At 37.1% G+C, this 18,229-nt stretch overlaps 1 protein-coding gene across 5 annotated transcripts in view; it reads right to left on the bottom strand.

Annotated features, from left to right (window-relative positions):
- The window catches only part of MRPS27 (mitochondrial ribosomal protein S27), a 100,663-nt gene that overhangs the window by 58,834 nt on the left and 23,600 nt on the right, over positions 1-18,229 (bottom strand). For all 5 annotated transcript variants that reach the window (XM_517715.8, XM_009449037.5, XM_009449035.5 and 2 more), the window contains one exon: positions 17,176-17,234. In XM_517715.8, coding sequence (XP_517715.4) covers positions 17,176-17,234 — 59 coding nt within the window. The remainder of the gene's footprint in view (positions 1-17,175; positions 17,235-18,229) is intronic.

Genomic DNA, 18,229 nt, shown 5'->3' with positions numbered 1-18,229 from the left:
AGAATGGTGTGAACCCAGGAGGCGGAGATTGCAGTGAGCCGAGATTGTGCCACTGCACTCCAGCCTGGGTGACAGAGCGAGACACCGTCTCAAAAAAAAAAAAAAAAAAAAAAAAAAAATTTAAAGTCTGTCATACTTGAGATTTTCTTTTTAGGCCAATAAAGCATTATAGATACAGTTGATGCTCCCTCATGTATATTTCCGGATCCTACTCCAACCCCATCCTGCTTCTTCATAGGTAGATAATACCTTGAATTTGTTGTTTACCATTTTTGGGCATGTTTTTTATACCCTTCACTTTATAACATGTATCCATGTAAGTGATGATATTGCTTTGCATATTTTCAAACTACATAAATGGTATCATATTATATGTACGATATTTCACCTTTTTTTACTCATTATGTTTTGAGATAATCACCCTGATATGTATGTGTATGTGTGTATAGATATGTATGCATCTATAGATAGCTTTGGCTTATTCTTTCTCACTGTTGTATGGTATTCCATTGTAAAAAAAAGTCTATCACATTTTTCTTCTGTTTCTATTGGAGGATATTTAAGTTGCTTCCAGTTTTTCATATTATGAACAACGTTAAAATGAACAGTCTTATCACTTAATCCTTATACAAGCCAGAGTTCCTTTAAGGTATATACCCCAGAGCAGAAGGCTGAGTAGAAGATGACCATGCCCATCCTCTTTTACTTCATATTGCCAAACTACTCTTCAAGGTGACTATATAATTTTAAACTCCCACTAGTAGTGAATCAGACTTCCTGTTGCTCCTCTTTGTCACAATTATTATGGAAGTCTTATTTTTGCATCTAATAAATGTGAAAATCTATCATTTTAATCTGTAATTTATCTGATTATTGAGAGTGAGCATCTATTCATATGTTAAATATGTTAACTGCCAATATGGTTTTTTATTCTGTGAACTGCTGGTTCATATTCTCTATCCACTTTTCTAAAATTCTTATCTTATTGGCCTACGGATGTAATCTAGATACTAATCTTTGTTAGCTACATGCATTGCAAATCTTCCCTGGTCTTTTAATTTTGTTACTCGTGGTAACAAAATTTTTGTAGAATAGAACTTTAAAATTTTAATGCATTAAACCTTATCAGAGCAGGTGCAGTGGCTCACGCCTATAATCCTAGCCATTTAGGAGGCGAAGATGGGAGGACTGCTTGAGGACAGGACTTCGAGACCAGCCTGAGCAACACAGCGAGACCCTGTCTCTTAAAAAACCCACAACAAGCATTAAATAACAACAACAACAAAAACCATTCTGACTCATGGAAGACAACAAAACAAAACAAAAACAAAACCCCAAAAACAATTATCACTTAGTAATAAAACAAAACAAAAAAATTTATCAATCTTTTGTTATGTTTTTTGTGTCTTGTTCAAAAAAAACAAATCTTTCAGTGTCCCCAGTGTTATACTACTATTAATATTCTCCTATATTTCCTTCTAAAAGTTTTGCTTTTTCCATTTCGGTTTTTAATCTACCTAAAAAAAAATGTGTGTGAGTATGTTCATATATTTTGAAGTAAGAATGAAGAATTTTCCCATATAATTGTTAGATTATCGATTGTCTAAGTAGCATTTATTAACTAATCCATTCTTTGCCCTTTGATGTAAAAAATATCTCAGGTTTCCAGATATGTAGATACATTTCTGGGTTCTCTCTATTCTGCTCCACTAGTCTATTTGTCTACATCTAAGCCAATATCTTCATTTGTATTTTTTGTAGCTTTCTAATAAGTCTTGTTGTCTATCCTGTGGACCAATCATTTTATGTTAGTCTTCTTAAAACTGTCTTAGCTATTCTTGGTTTTATTCTTTCACTTGAATTTCAGGGTCATCTTCTCAGGTTCCCCAAAAATTTCTGCTGAGATTTTGGTTGGAATTGCACTGAATTTATAGATGAAATGTGACAGTTACTGTTTAACAGTTTAAAACAAATAAAATGGAAAGATATACTTAAAAGACTGGCAAGAAACACACTAAAAACAAGTGATTTTTCCTTTATAAGTATTTTTTTTAAAAAAAGAATATGTAATTACTTTTTCCATAAACAAGAAATGATTTTAAAAATATGAAAAAAATGTATATTTCATTCTAACCTGTAAGGCTGCACAGCAGCCCAGTTTTCTATATAAGAATCAGCTCTACAAATAGAAACTCTTGCACAGCTTCTAAAAAAACCAATAAAATAAAAGTGGGGAATGCTGACAACATTAAACAACTTTAGCCATTCTGAGCTGCTCTTGTGCACGCCAGATATCAAAACTAAAATCTCTGGAAGCAGTTCCTCAATTTCTATTTCAATTGCTTACATGCTCCCAGCCCACAGAACAGACCTCTCTTTTTGTGTCTAATCTGTATTTTGATTATTGATTCAATAACATCTTATCAGAGATCAGTTATGGTGCAGTTTTTTCCTAACTGGGAATCATTTTCTTGAGGCTTCTTCTCCCTTCTTCACAGATAGTAAGCAGATCTGTTGCCCCCTTCTGGTTTGTGGCTGTAAGCTTAGCAATACGGGTACATGTATGACAGATGTGATTTGCTGTCTTTTAGGGTCAGGAAGCTTCCCCCAAAATGTGATATCCTTTCTAAATGTGTGTTGAACTACTAGTGTTCCTAAGCATCTACTTCTCCACATTCCTGAGCCTTGATGGCCCTTACACCTTGATGCCCTTGGGGCAGGGGTGGTGCGGATGGTTAGGGAAACCTAAACCAGAAATCAAATACATTTTCCCATAAGAGAGAAGTATGGGAAATAAATACTCCTTGCTTCTCTCGATGTTACAATCTAGTATAGTCAACATTAAAGCTAAATTTTATTGAGCACTGACCGTCTTTGTCCCAAGACTGTTCTAAGGGCATTATAACATTATCAATTTCTTGGAGTCTCATAAATACCCTAAAGCACAGGCACTATTTTAACACTCATTTTATGAGGGAGGAAATGGATGGCACATTTGACATTCAAATCCAGGCACTCTGGCTCAAGTCCATACTCTTGTCTACTATACTATACTGTGTCTCAGGTAAAGAGAAAGAAATAAATATTTTTGACAGAAGACAAAACAAAATAAGTAAGCACCCCTGAATAGGTAAAACAAAATTTTATAGATGGGTCAGAGAGATCACATTCAACCGTGAAAATCAGGGTAAGTTTATGAGTGTAGCAGAATTTGGGACAGGCCTTAAAACACAGGCTGTATTCTGTTAGAAAGAGACAGTGGGGAGGGAAGAGCATAGGCAAGATATGAAAGTAGAAGGCACATTCAGAGAACAGTAGTCCATTCCAACTGGAGTCTGAAAGCACTGTGTAAGTGTGTAAGTCTGTTATTACCTGCTATTATTCAGCAAATGGAGGACTATACTAATCTATACGTATGAGATGCACAAAGTTCTCACTTGAACACATAATTTCAGTGTTTGACTTATCAAAACTCTGCTAAGATTTTTACCAATGAAGACTAATGATTGAGTTTCACCTCTTGGTAGTGTCCATCACTGAACTATGTAACAGCCAGTGCATAATGAATACACTGTTCATGTGCTGTAATGATCTGGTGTTGGAAGACCTAGTTTTAAGTCCCAGCTCTGCCTATTACTAGGTATAAAATGGTGATACTATTTGTCTTAAAATCAGCATTGCTATTAAAAAAACAGAATAGACCTCAAAATGTAAAATCTGCCTGTTCAAAACAAACATACCTGGAAATCTATCATGAAAATGAAAGCAGCCTAGACCACTAAACAGAATTCACATCAAATACTTCTAGCTCCTCAGATGTCCTCTTGCCTAGACACACAGCATCTGGAAATACTCAGGAATTTATTTGCCTTTGGCCTCAAAAACCATGATGCAATCAACTGAAACTTCTGTTCCCATAAATCTGTCCTTGAAGCTTCTGTTTATCTACTCAGCTCTCCCTTAAATATTATACCAGTTTCTGAAACGATCTCTTAATTATTTTCAAATCAAACTGCGTTACACTTAAAACCCTACTGAAGTAGGGTTTACATAATAAATATAAGACTATATTTTAGTTATGCCTTTCTCATTGCCCTGTAGCTATAATTCCTGGTACCTTAATTTGACTTTACAATTATAAAAATAGCCAGGAGAAATATTTTTCAATAAAAGGGGTTTATACTGTAGGAAAAAAAGAACTTGGATACATATTCTTATGTGAAATTTTAGGAGTTTAAGGTTTAATTTACAAATGGTTCTGTAGCTATTAGAACAGATTTACTTTAGCCTTCTCCTTTTAAATCTCATGTATATACAAAGCATCAAAAACATGTGGTTTGTGGGCCTTGCAGGAAAAAGGCAAGTACATATGTATAAAAATTAGTTACCTAGAGGATAAATAAGAGTGGATACCCAATTTCTCATACCACAAAATTTACTAAATATATTCACAAACAAGATAGTAAATGAAGTCTGTCACCTAAATCCAGAAGAGAATAAGAGATCTTCTACCCTTTCTGTTGTTTACTTTTACATCTATTAGTTTTTCTCTTGATATTCATAGTTAAGGTGGCTGGAACTTCAATTTTAAAGTGAATAAAATTCTGCGTGAGAAACTAAACAAAAAGCCAGAGCTTCATGCTTTCAAAGTCTGAGGCATTTGGTGATAAAATCTTATCAGTGACATTAAGAAATATTATGTTTTAGCTATGGAAAGTGCCTTGGGAGGCATCCAAGATGATCTGCTCATCTAGAAAGCTGATGTCCAGAGAGTTCACTAACTAGTTCAAAGCTACAGATCAAAGTGGGGACTGAACTGGTCCTAAGACCCCAGTCACCTCTTTCTTCCCATCCTGACTCTTTCAGGGTCTTTTTAGTACCTCCCCCACAAGATAATACATTTTCATTGTTGAATTTCTTTTTATGTTAGTTTTTTTCTAGGTTTAATTAATTCTATGTCACACTGTTAGGAGGTTTTAAAACATTCATTGAGTCTGTATCTTTTGGTATATTACTGAAACTGCTTAGGAAAAAAAACTGACACAAAGAGATACACTGGGCTAGCTGATGAGCCTCTGAACTTGAAGTCAGGCCTCATCCACAGCTGGAGCTTGGACTTGTCACATGGCTCCAAGGGACTCACTTAGTCTATCCAGGTTGCAATTTCAGATTCCGAAAGTTGGCAGGACTTCAGAGGTCATCTGGTCTAAAATTTTCCAACTAGTGCCAATACACCAGGAAGACCCAATGGGTATGTTTTGGCAATTGTTCTTTCTCCAAAGGTCTGTGGCCAGTTCCTGTCAAACAGTCCAAGTATGGTCAGTAGGCAAGATATGATCCAGCAAGCTTAGAAAGAAATGTGTATGTACAAAAAAAAAAGGCAAAAGAAAAACTCACCCTCTTGCTGCCTTCTAAATCTGCTTCCAATTCAATACTTCTATCATGTACAAGCCACTTTCCCATTGAGGTTCAATTTTCAGTTCATTTTTGACTCTCCTTGTTTTCTGTCTCTACATTCAACCTGCCATTAATCCTGCTGATCCAATTTTTCCCCTCCTATGTACATTTCTCTCTTTATTTCCACTGTCTACTACCACAGGACAGGTCTTTTTTCTCTATATGCATAGACAATTTCCTTATAACATTTACCAATTTTAATAAAAAATTTACCCTGTTATTAATCTTTCTGAAATACTTTTATTATGATATATACTTCTTAAGAATCTGCAGATGACTATCTTGAGGATCTTTTAAAAAATATTTTTTCAGGCTAGGTGTGGTGGCTCATGCCTATAATCCCAGCACCTTGGGAGGCTGAGGCAGGTGGATTGCTTGAGTCCAGGAGTTCAAGACCAGCCTGGGCAACATTGTGAGACCCCCATCTCTAAAAAAAAAAAAAAACAAAAAAAACAAAAAGGCCAGGCATGGTGGCATACGCCTAAAGTCCTAGCTACCTGGGAGGCTGAGGTAGGACAATTGCCTGAGCCTGGGAAGTTGAGGGTACAGTGAGCTAAGATCCTGCCACTGCATGCCAGCCTGGGCAACAGAGTGAGACCCTGTCTTTAAATTAAAAAAAAAAAAAAATTTGGTTAATTTCCTTCTGTGTGTGTGTGTGTGTGTGTGTGTGTGTGAGATATGGAAAAAGAGAAGGGGGGAGGGAAGGGAAGGGAAGAAATGAAAAATATGTATTTTTTGAATAAGTAATATACACCCATGATATAAAATTCAAAAGTTACAAGAGACAATTCAATGAGAAGTCATCCAGGTTTCTTCCCTAAAAGAAACCAATGTTACCAGTTTTTGTGTGTATCATTCCAGAGATATTTTATGTACACACATACATATATACACATAAGCATCAAAGCACATGTATACATATTACACATAAACCACAGTGGCTACATCACACACTAAGTCCTACTCTTGTTTTTTTCACTTAATACATTTCACAATTTATTCAATAGGAAATACAAATAAAGCTTCCTCATTCTTTTCAATCACTGCACAGTGTTCCACTGTACAGCTGTAGAATAATTAAACAGGCTTCTATTGATGGACGTAATCTTTTACTTTTTGCAATGGACATTTTTGGCATGAATATGAGTGTATCAGGAGGTTAAATTCCTAGAGGTGGAATTATTGGGCCAGAGGGTATTGTATTTATAATTTTGACAGATGCTGCCAAAGTTCTATCTATACAAGTTGTACCAATTTATATATCCACTAGCAATGTATGATAATGACAGATTTTGAACCCTCCCTTCTCTCCTGCCAACATTCTATTCCCTCTCTAATCTGCCTTCCTTATTTCTCATTATTCCCCAACAAACCCTGATCTCTCTGGTTAAGGCAGTTTCCATAAAGCTAGTTCTCACTTCCTCCTTCTAACTCCAGCTGTACGATTTGTTCCATCTTTAACACTTGCTCCTGTTTCCTCTACTCATCTAACCTTCAAGGCTATCTTAAGTTCTACCTCTTTTATAAATGTTTGCTGATAACAACATCAATCCTTCTGCTAGCCTGCTCCAAACATGTTTTCTCTAAAACTTACATTTTGTTACATAAATTCAGTAAATTTATCTACTTATCATATCCTGGATTTGTGTTGATTTTGAATTGTTTCACGTATCTAATGATCTTCAACCATCTAATAATCTTTTTTTGGGAGGGGGACAGGGTCTTGCTCTAGTACTCAGGCTGGAGTGCAGTGGCTCGATCATAGCTCATTGTAGCCTTGAACTTCTGGAATCAGCCTCCTAAGTAGTTAGGACAACAAGGCCCAGCCTTAGCTTCCTGAGTTGCTAGGACTATAGGCACACACCACCATGACCAGCTAATCTTTAAAAACATTTTTGTAGAAATGGAGTCTCACTATGTTGCTCAGGCTGATCTCAAACTCCTGACTTCAAGGGATCTTTCCACCTCAGTCAACCAAAGTGTTGAGGTTACAGGCATGAGCCACTGCACCTAGTTGTAATATTTTTTTATTGTTGGGATTATATAATATCCTTCCTTTGAATATACCACAGTTTTAGTGCATTAAAAAATACTCTCAAAGCCTCTACTGGCTTTAAAATTTCCCTTATAAACAGAGCTGAAAATCATTTGTCTTACAGACACGAATCCGTCCTCATTTATTTCCATCTCAAATCCTGTTAGGGCAGTTTAAATTTTCCCGCAATGGAAAAAGAATGACTTTTGCAAAATCAGTCTCTTCCCTCATATTCCTTATAATCTTCTTTGTTAGTTCCTAAATATATACTATACATTCAATACGTATTTATTGAATTGATATTGTTCCTAATGTCTCTATATTAATAATGCATGTGCGTGTGTGTATATACCTAAATATGTATGTGTGTATACACACACACATATACAAGAGGTGATTCTAAAATTGATACGGAATGGAAAGGACCGACACTAGCCAAAATAATTTTGAAAAAGAACATGCAAAAGTTGAAAAGCTTACACTACCTAATTTTAAGACTTATTTAAAAACTACAGTCATCAAGACAGAGTAGTATTGGCATTAAAATAGATAATAGAACAGAGATCAATGGAACAAAGAAGTCCAGAAATAGACTCACACAAATATAAACTAATTATCAACAAAGGTACAAAGGCAATTTAAAAATAGCCTTTTCAAGAAGTGGTGCTGACACAATTAGGCATTCTTATGCCAAAAAATTAGCTTTGATCTTTACCTTATAACACACACACAAAAAAAAATTCAAAATCATAAATCTGTAGGGAAAGAAAGTATTTTGCTCAACCGTTTTTAAAATTAACATGGGATATAAAAAATCTTTTAAACAAATATAAAAAATAAATGCAGTCTTTTTATGCCCACTGAACAGACCTTTCCTGTCAGCTGCTGTTAGCTGAGCTGTCCTCTTACCTCTCTTTTCTGTGTCACAGAACCTTTGCTGCTACTGCTGGGAAATAGTATGGCTTTTCACCTCAGCAAGCACTGGGTGATGGTGAGACCAAAATAAAGCCGATCATAGACCTAATTATAAAACCTAAAACTACAAAACTTCTAAAACAAAATCTAGAAGAAGAATCAGTGTGGTGCTGGGTTAAGCAGATTCCTTAGATCTGGGGTCCCCAACCCCCAGGCTGTGGATTGGTACCAGTCTGTTAGGAACTGGGCGGCACAGTAGGAGGTGAGAGGTGGGTGGGTGAGCATTACCGCCTGAGCTCCACCTCCTGTCAGATCAGTGGTGGTATTAGATTCTCATAGGAGCAGGAATCCTCCCTTTGCAAGGGATCTAGGTTGCACGCTCCTTATGAGAATCTAACTAATGCCTGATGATCTGAGATGGAACAGTTTCATCCCCAAACCATCCCCAACACCAACCCCCAGCTGTGGAAAAACTGTTTTCCACAAAACCAGTCCCTGATGCCAAAAAGGTTGGTGACCCCTACCTTAGAGAACACCAAAAGCACAATCCATTAAAAAAAAAAAAGTTGATAAATTGGACTTACATAAAAAATAAAAACAGGTTGGGTATGGTGGCTCATGCCTGTAATCCCAGCACTTTGGGAGGCCGAGGTAGGCGGATCACCTGAGGTCAGGAGTTCAAGACCAGCCTTGCCAACATGGTGAAACCCTATCTCCACAAAAACACAAGAATTAGCCAGGCGTGGTGGCAAGTGCCTGTAATCCCAGCTACTTGGGAGGCTGAGGCAGGAGAATTGCTTGAACTTGGGAGGTGGAGGCTGCAGTGAGCCAAGATCATGCTACTGCACTCCAGCCTGCATGACAGAGACTCCATCTCAATAAAAAACAAACAAACAAACAAACAAAATTGACAAAAGATTCGAACACTTTACCAAAGGAAATATCATTACTCATTGGGCAAATAATTAAAGCCACAATAAGATACCACTAAACACATGTTGGTATGGCTAAATGTGTTGGCACAAATGTGGAGGAAGCGGAACTGCTGTTGGGACTATAAATGGTATAATCACTTCAGAAAACAATTTGGTAGTTTCTTAAAAAGTTAAACATTTACTTACCATATGCTCCAATCATTCTACCCCTAGCTATTTATCCCACAGAAATGAAAGCACGCATCTATACAAAGACTTGTGCATGGATGTCTGCAGCAGCACATACTCCTAGGGACTCAGGACTGGAGCCTGCAGAGGTACATAGTTAGCACACCAGAGGAATAAAATGGAATAACCATCTAAGGTATGAGATCATTCTGGGAAAGCTAGATGGAATGCTTAAGCCAAAGCCAAAAAAATACCTTGAAGGTTCACTCTTCCTATCATGAGGCTCCAGATGAAATAATAAGACCAGTGGGAAGAGAAGTAGAGTCTGAAGCAGTGGAGGGCAAAAATTCTTTTTTTTTTTTTTTTTTTGAGATGGAGTCTTGCTCTGTCGCCCAGGCTGGAGTGCAATGGCATGATCTCGGCTCACTGCAAGCTCCGCCTCCTGGGTTCATGCCATTCTCCCGCCTTAGCCTCCCATGTAGCTGGGTCTACAGGCGCCCACCACCATGCCCAGCTAATTTTGTTTTTGTATTTTTAGCAAAGACGGGGTTTCACTGTGTTAGCAAGGATGGTCTCGATCTCCTGACCTCGTGATCTGCCCGCCTCGGCTCCCAAAGTGCTGGGATTACAGGCGTGAGCCACTGCGCCCGGCCATGGAGGCCAAGAATTCTAATCCTTATCACAAAGCTCCCATGATCTCTGGCAATGCATGCACTATGACCAACGATCTGCTATTTTCCAGTACAGAGCTATTAACAATAATAAGCAATCTCCCAGGCCTGTGGTAAGGATCAGCAAATAAGAACTAAATAAAGAACTAGGCAATATTAAAGTATAGAAGTGCTACTAAAAAATGCTCTCAGACTCATTTCTCTCCCCTTGGGTTCTTACTCTTTTCTTAATAATGTTCAGGCATAATGCGACCTGGCAATATGCTAACAGAAAAATTTAAGATTACCTTTTATTGCTGTGAAACACAAAGTCTCTATGCCCTCAAAGGAAAATTACTGCCGCGTAAACGAATGCATGCTGTTCCCTCTTAATAATCCCTCTTAATAAACTCCCATCTTCCCCTCTTCCTACAGGCAGAAATGGATTTTTACAACATAGGCCTGGGGTGGTGCTATAGCCTTCCAAGGAACCACTGGGTATTTTTGCTTCATGAAAAATGAAGCTATTTTGGTCCTTCCTTTTTAGGCTGGCTGCCAACCCAGGACCTGGAGACATGCAGGCTGCCATCTGCCTTGGCCCAGCTGTTCCTGACCTGCTATCCATCTCCAACCAGGGATACCTGGTATCTGCCAGGTTGGCTAAGCAAATAGTGAAAGATACTTGAGACCCAGCATGGATGAATGTGTTGGCAGTACACAGCTTGCCACGCAATCTGAACTTCCTTTCTTACTGGGTGGCATGCCACTCTCCATAGCAACACTGAGAGCTGTATTCTGAGAAAAACTCATCTTCCACTGAGCTTTGCAACAGTCTTTTCTTATTGTATAACAATTCAGCATTCCCTACATGTTTGCTAAAAACCAAAAGGCTGCTTTAAAAGAATGCTATATTCTTTCTTTTTTTTGAGACAGGGGTCTCACTCTGTCACCTACGCTGGAGTACAGTGGTGTGATCTCGGTTCACTGCGGCCTCGACCTCCCAAGCTCAGGTGATCTTCCCACCTCAGTCTCCCAGGTAGTTGGGACTACAGGTGTGCGCCACCACACCCGGCTAATTTTTTGTATCTTTTTTTAGAGATAAGGTTTGTTATGTTGCCCAGGCTGGTATTAAACCCCTGTGCTCAAGCAATCCGTCTGCCCCAAGTGCTGGGATTACAGGCATGAGCCGCTGTGCCTGGCCTAAAAAAAAATTTACATCCTTAATATAAGGAGTATATGTTATATATGTTAGAAATTTCTATGACTTATCCTTCAGGAATGACTGTTATGTTGCAGATCAAATTATCAGTTCTGATTATTGACACCCGGATAGTAGAAGGAGCAAGTTTAATTTCATACATCTCTAAACTACCATGGTCCCAACATGATTCGAAGGCCTATGTAAGCCTTTAAAAATGCAATTTGCAAATATCCTCAGTGAAGATGAGGACACTAAGTGGAAAGAGGAAATTTTTATGGCTTGAGTTTGCATTTTAGCAATGCAGTAATCAAATACTAACACAAGAATGGTTAAAGCTTGTCATAACCATGAAAATAATGGTTTTTGCCAATGGCACAATTTTACCAGTAACATGCTGTTTTATCTCCTGAAAATGGAGACATAGAGCCCGCCCCAAGGTTCACTTGTCTGCATTTGGGCAGTATACATTGGGCATGTGGACTTGGAGGTTATGGGGGGAAAGCTCAGAGCTACAGACTAGGTGGCCCAGGAAAGATGCTCTCTACAAGATGAAAAAGGAAAAAGTTCCCATTGTATAAAACTCTACATACACTCACCATAACTGACTCCAGGCAGACAGATCCCTTTTAAAAGGGGATCTCTTATAGAGGAACAGCTAAGCCTGGTCTCTCTGGAATTTCTTCTGCCTTAGTTTCCTATAAAGAAATTGTAGCCCCATCTGCGATCCTTAACAATAAACCTTGCACTGAGACAGCACTGCATTGTTTTTATAGCATTGCCCCACTGCTCACATCTGATCCTTGTGGTTTCTCTCTCAGGACAGGCAGTGGCTTATACTTAAGTCTCTATGTTGGGTGTGCTCAGCCAATCTCTATGTTTTAGTCTCTGCATCAGTAAAATAAAGATGCAAATCTAATTCTTAGGAATGCTCTAAGTTTATAGTAAAGCAACGGTAGGAACCCTTTTCTCTTCCAAATATTAACGAGAGGGCATGTGGATAGGAAGTAGAAATTAATCCTTTGCCCAGAAAAAGAAAGTATTTTGCCTGTTTTTAAAATTAACATGGGATATAAAAATTCTTTTAAACAAATATAAAAAATAAATGCAGTCTTTTTATGCCCACTGAACAGACATTTCCTGTCAGCAGCTGTTAGCTGAGCTGTTCTCTTACCTCTCTTTTCTGCGTCACAGAACCTTTGCTGCTACCGCTGGGAAAGAGCATGACTTCTTACCTCACCAAGGACTGGGTGATGGTGATATCAAAATAAAGCGGAAATGTTCCTGTCTAGCACCCTGCCAGCGCTGGTCTCCTGACAGGTAGCATCTCAGGGCCTGTCCAAATCTTCTCACTCCTCACCACACCTTTTTTCTGGTGCTGTAGGGAAACTTGGGAGACTGGCTGTATCTAAATTTTCATTGTGAAGACAGAAAACCCATCAATTATATGCCTGTCTTACTTGGTAAGGTCTAAACTAAGAAAGTCTTCTTTGTAAGAAGAGAAAACAAAGACCCAGAGTATTTAAAACCCAAAAAACCTAAGGGAAGAAATAAAAATAAGTCTAAGCAAAAGAACCTATTTTTCAAACAAGATCTCACAGCAGGGTTCCTAACAATTTTTTGTCTTGAACCCTCTGGCAGTCTGATGAAGGCTTCTCAGAATTAGTTTCTTACAACAGAAACCCATTATATTGAAATACAATTATCAAGATATTAAGAAATCTTTAGGATATGGTAACATATGTGCTGCTTTATTAATGCATGAAATAACACTAGCTAGCGGTAGGTTTAATTACTAACATAATTTCTAAGCAGTGATGATATCTGTAACAAATGTGATATGAAAAAAATCAATGATTTTTATTGGCAAGAAAGACACAGATGCTGTTAATATTATAGTCATCTGCTGCCTACATTCATAAATGAAAGAAATGCTAAATATTATTGAGGTTAGTGAAAATAAAAATATAATTTTATTCTTATGCAAGTTCACAGTCCTCTCTGAATTTTCTCTGTAGACACCGATAAGGCAGCTGGAGGCACAGTTTCTCTGGCAGAAACAGAAGCAAAAGCAAATGGCCTGTGGCAGCATGGTCTGGCCTCTCTCCAGACCTATTCTTCCCCCAAGCCACGCCCTAGAGGGCCTATAAGAAACTAGCTCCAGGGCTTCTCAGAAGACAGCTTGAAAACCACTCATAAAGAGGTTTACCATTTAGCCTGCTAGTAATATCTGTGCAAGAGCACACCTATGCCTATCTTCCCAACCTCCCAGCTTAAACTATACATATCGTATAAAGTCCCTGGCTCAAATCCTTATTTCATTTTACTGTATTTATTTTTTATTATCTTATTTAAGTTTTCTTTATTTGTCACAGCCCAACAGTATGCCTTGTTTCCTTATTTTGTTTATTTTACTTTGTTTTAACCTTGTTGCTATTTTAATCACTTTTACTCTTGGTTTTTGGTTTATTTTCCTTTTATATGGGTATTACCAGTTTTTTTTTTTTTTTTTTTTTTTTGGCCAATGAATATAGTTGCTGGTATTGCCTTAATCATTTTTAGTTCACATTATTCTTTGGTTAGAGCTTCACCCTTTCCATGGTGTTTTCATTTTTTATTTATAAATAGAAGGCAAAAGTTGATCATAGGATTGCCAGCTCCCAGAGAATAGACCACGGCCCAAATAAAAGTACTTAGAAATTTGTTCTCCTGCCTGCTGTCTGAATAGCAGCCTTTCTATCTCTCCTTAAAAGATCCCTTTAATGTTGAAGTCCCTAAACATTTAAGCCTATGTACTTTCAGAGATTCAAAACTTGAAATCTTCTGCTGGGATGATAGGGTGATAATAAGCTGGCAGGTACCAGCAGCACCCTGAGCTGCTGGAACTTGGAACTGTTTACTTGTGTGCCTGATGCAATGGCAGAAGCTCAATCAGATCTTCACTGATCATTCAAGGTTTCTAAACTTCTTTGGCTCTAGACTTTACATAATAATTGCAGAAATTTGATCACTAGAAGAGGAGAAGATGTGGCAGCTACACTCCTGCTAGCAGAGCCTGGTGTTCACAGGTTATGTCAGAGAAAGAGGTGAACCAATGCCAAAGTTCTCCTGTGGGCTTCACTGTTAAAGACGGTACTGCTTAAGGACTGAGAAATCCTAACCCCAGGCCTGCAAGCTGTGAGTTGTATAAAATTAAGAAGTTCCTTTTTCATTTCCTCACCTTAGACCTGGAATTGTAAGTTTGCTCCGAGATGTCTAAAGTCATCCCATGAGGAGATGTTAGGCATCATAATGATTGAAGGCCTAACTGGTAGAAATATTACACAGCAGTAAGTCCTTGGTGTCTTCAGGATTAACATCCCTGATTTTGATTACTTGAGATAAACCCCAAGAGTTTATAACTTGTAATTTTTAATTTTGCTAAGGCATAAGTATGTTCTGTATATTCTCTAAGGGTGGAAAGCAAGAGTGAGGCACTTAGCTAACGAGAGAACCCAGCCAATCTCCACTGTTCCGACGCAGCTTTGTAGAGTTCTACCTAGTCTCATATATATACAAGCACATGAAGTCATAAAAACATTTCTGTCTTTAAAAAAAAAAAAAGCTGATAAAAAGAGAGTCAATTTTCTTGGTAATGGAAGGGAGGAGAAAGAACTAAGATAAACGATAAATCATAGCTAAAGAACTAGTTTCGATTAAACCAAAAAATGGGATGTCCAATTAAACAGTGGCTCAGATTTATGATGGACAAGAGTCTTTTATTTGATCTATATGGAAATAGGACGTAGTGATCTTATGAAACTTTCAGTTATACCCCAGGCCACACAAAACTGAACATCATGTGAAGAATTAATCATAGAAGGTCTTAAAAACAGAATTTCAACTTTTCAGTAATACTTGGAGAATGTCTAACTTATTCAACATTAGATATCCAGCACCCAGGAAAGGGCCTGCGCACATAATAGGTGCTCGGTAAATACTTGTTGAAATGCTGAGTCACTGAAATCAATTTGATGCTACAAAAGTACTTCAGAATTTGGAACATACTTCTCCCAACACTATGGCACTGTATCTCACAGGATGAAATTCTAAAAAACAGTTTATATTTAGAAATTGAAACTATGTTCTGCATTTTGCTATAAATAAAAATATGAGAACTGGCCAGATGCCAGCCCAAATACACCCTTCATCACAGACAAAAAGTAACTACCAAAGCAGCCCTACAGTCCCAAAGAGCCACTAAAGTAAGGCAGGGCCACCTCTCATCAAGGGGTTCGTTTATCTTTATCCTAATGAAGTACAAGAGGGCACTCACAACTAAGATGACTTGCAACTAAGTTAGGACCTAAAATTTCAACTTAGGACATTGTTAAAGCCAATCTGAGATTTAAAATAAATGTTTTTTAAAGGTGTGGAATCTAGCCTACTTGAGGTTTACATTTAAATAGAAAATACCCAAAAAGTGGTAGCATCTACCCAATTCAGAAATTTAAAAAAAGCCTCATTATTATTTAGCAAAATCAGAGAAAAATGAATACATTTTCACTAAAATACAGTAAGCTTTAAAAAATGTATCTAGAAAAAAACTACTCCCCAAAAAACCCCCCAAAACAACAACAACAACAAAAAAAATAAAAATGCATCTAGACAGAAATAACTAAAAATTCTCTTGATCAAAACAAGCAAGATCAAATGGGAAACTCTAATGCAATGCTTACTGGAAACATTTAAAATTTCAATCTGAGTCTATTTTTGGAACATAGGAACTGGAACAAATCACAAATCAGATTTTTAAAACTGAAATCGCAATAAGAATTTAGTTGTAAGGTACAATTCTGACAGATACTTGTTTGACTAGTTCTTTATTTAATGTGCATTAGGTTGTTTCAGTCTTTTGCTACCATAAATGATGTTGCACTGAACATACTTTTTGTACACATGGCTGAGTTTTGTGGGTAGTTCACAATGGAATTGTTAGCAGCTGTGAGAAAGAATGAAGTAAATGTGGTAATGTAGAAAAGGTGTTAAAACAGTGTTAACTGAAAATAGGTACATAACAGTTCACATCGGGTAAAATTCCACCTGTAAAAAAAAAAAAGGAGAGAAGAGATATACATACAGATTGAGTATCTCTAATTTGAAAAGTTCCAAAATCCACAATTTTTTGAGCACCAACATGATGTTCAAAGGAAATGCTCATTGAAGCATTGTGGATTTTCGAATTAGAGGTACTCAAACAGTAAGTATAATGCAAATATTCAAAAATCTAAAAAAATCCAAAATCTGAAACACTTCTGGTTTCAAGCATCTTAGATAAGAGATACTCAACTTGTGTGTGTGTGTGTGTGTGTATAAATTTTCACCTATCAGATTGGCAAAAAAATGCAAACATGTGAAAATACCTAACTATTGGCCAAGCTGTAAAAATACATGTCTCTCATACCTTGCTAGTGGGAATGTAAAAACTTCAACAGAAAGCAATTTGTCAATAGCGATTAAAACTATAAATATATATACTCATGAAAATTAGGTGAAAAATTACATATGTACAAGGTTATCAATTATAACATTGTATACAATACAAAAAAGAGAACAACCTAGAGGTCCATAAAAAGGGAACTGGTTTAAATAATAAACTCACAGTATGGAATAAAATGCAGTTGTAAAAAATCAGAAACTCTCTCTATACTCATATGAAAAGATCTTTAAAATATAAACTTAGAAGGTGTCAAAATTATACATAACATATACCAACTTTTATGTAAAAAAGGGGTGTGAAATCACAGAGTATATAGCCAAATCAAATGGAAAACTTACTTGTAAAGGTAATACTCTGCATGATCTATCTCTTCCCGAGAGGAAATGTTGTCTATAAGCTAAAAGACAGAAAAAGAAACCTTTGGTTGAATATAAATTATGTCATATATTTGGCCTAGGGCCTAGATCACACATTGACCTTAGAAAACACAGGACACCCATTTTATTGGAACGATGGTGATGCTTAGTGGAACAATGTTCACGTGGTATGGCTCCATCCTTGAAACCCCTTTATGCTAATGCAAACAAAGAATATACAACGGCTTATCTTTTTCTATGTGTAGAATAACCTTGATCAGAAAACGGATTGAAAGCCAAACATGAACCTTGCTCAGAACAAGGAGAGTGTTCCACTGATTATAACTAGTTACCTATTTTTTCCTTTATCTTTAAACCCTGATATTATTTTCTTTATGTTCCAAACATGGGAACATATGGCTGAAAAAATGAAGACTCTGATGGCTAAAAAACTATTGCCCAGAACATAAACATCTAAATTTAGAGAACTCAGTCTTGCAACCATTTTTCCTACTTTGATTTAGCTCTGCTATGCAACAGTAAACCTATGATTCCTTTACCAACAAACTCTCCCTTCAAACCATAAAATCTCTGAGTATGCTCATTAACTATGGTCCAAATAAACAAATAAAAAGGATTATTCCAAACACAGATTCTATTCTAAAATAGAGACTCAGAGGCAAAAAAAGAAGAAAAAAAGCGTAGAAGACAATGCATGTTGTGAATATAATGAAAACCTCATAAAAGAAAGAGAGGAGAGTAAAAAGAGGGAGACTTTCTAAAAATGCCTAGCACTTCTGGACTTGACTTAGAAATCCATTAAGGGCATATAAAATGTGGTTCAAACACAGAACCTGAGCTTGAGAAACAGCTCTGATTGTTTGCTGTATGGCATAAACAGATGGCATAGCCCCTCTGGGACTTGGTTGCTCCATCTGCATAAATAGGATAAAGGCACTGGCCTCAAAGAGTATAAGGCACCAATGAGAAAATGTACATAAAAACTGTAAACCTTGAAGTACTACCTAAATAAATA

This window comes from Pan troglodytes, chromosome 4 (genome assembly GCF_028858775.2).
Source record: "Pan troglodytes isolate AG18354 chromosome 4, NHGRI_mPanTro3-v2.0_pri, whole genome shotgun sequence".
NCBI lineage: Eukaryota > Metazoa > Chordata > Mammalia > Primates > Hominidae > Pan > Pan troglodytes.
The sequence above is the reverse complement of the archived record's forward strand: the minus strand, read 5'-3'. Positions and strand labels throughout refer to the sequence as shown.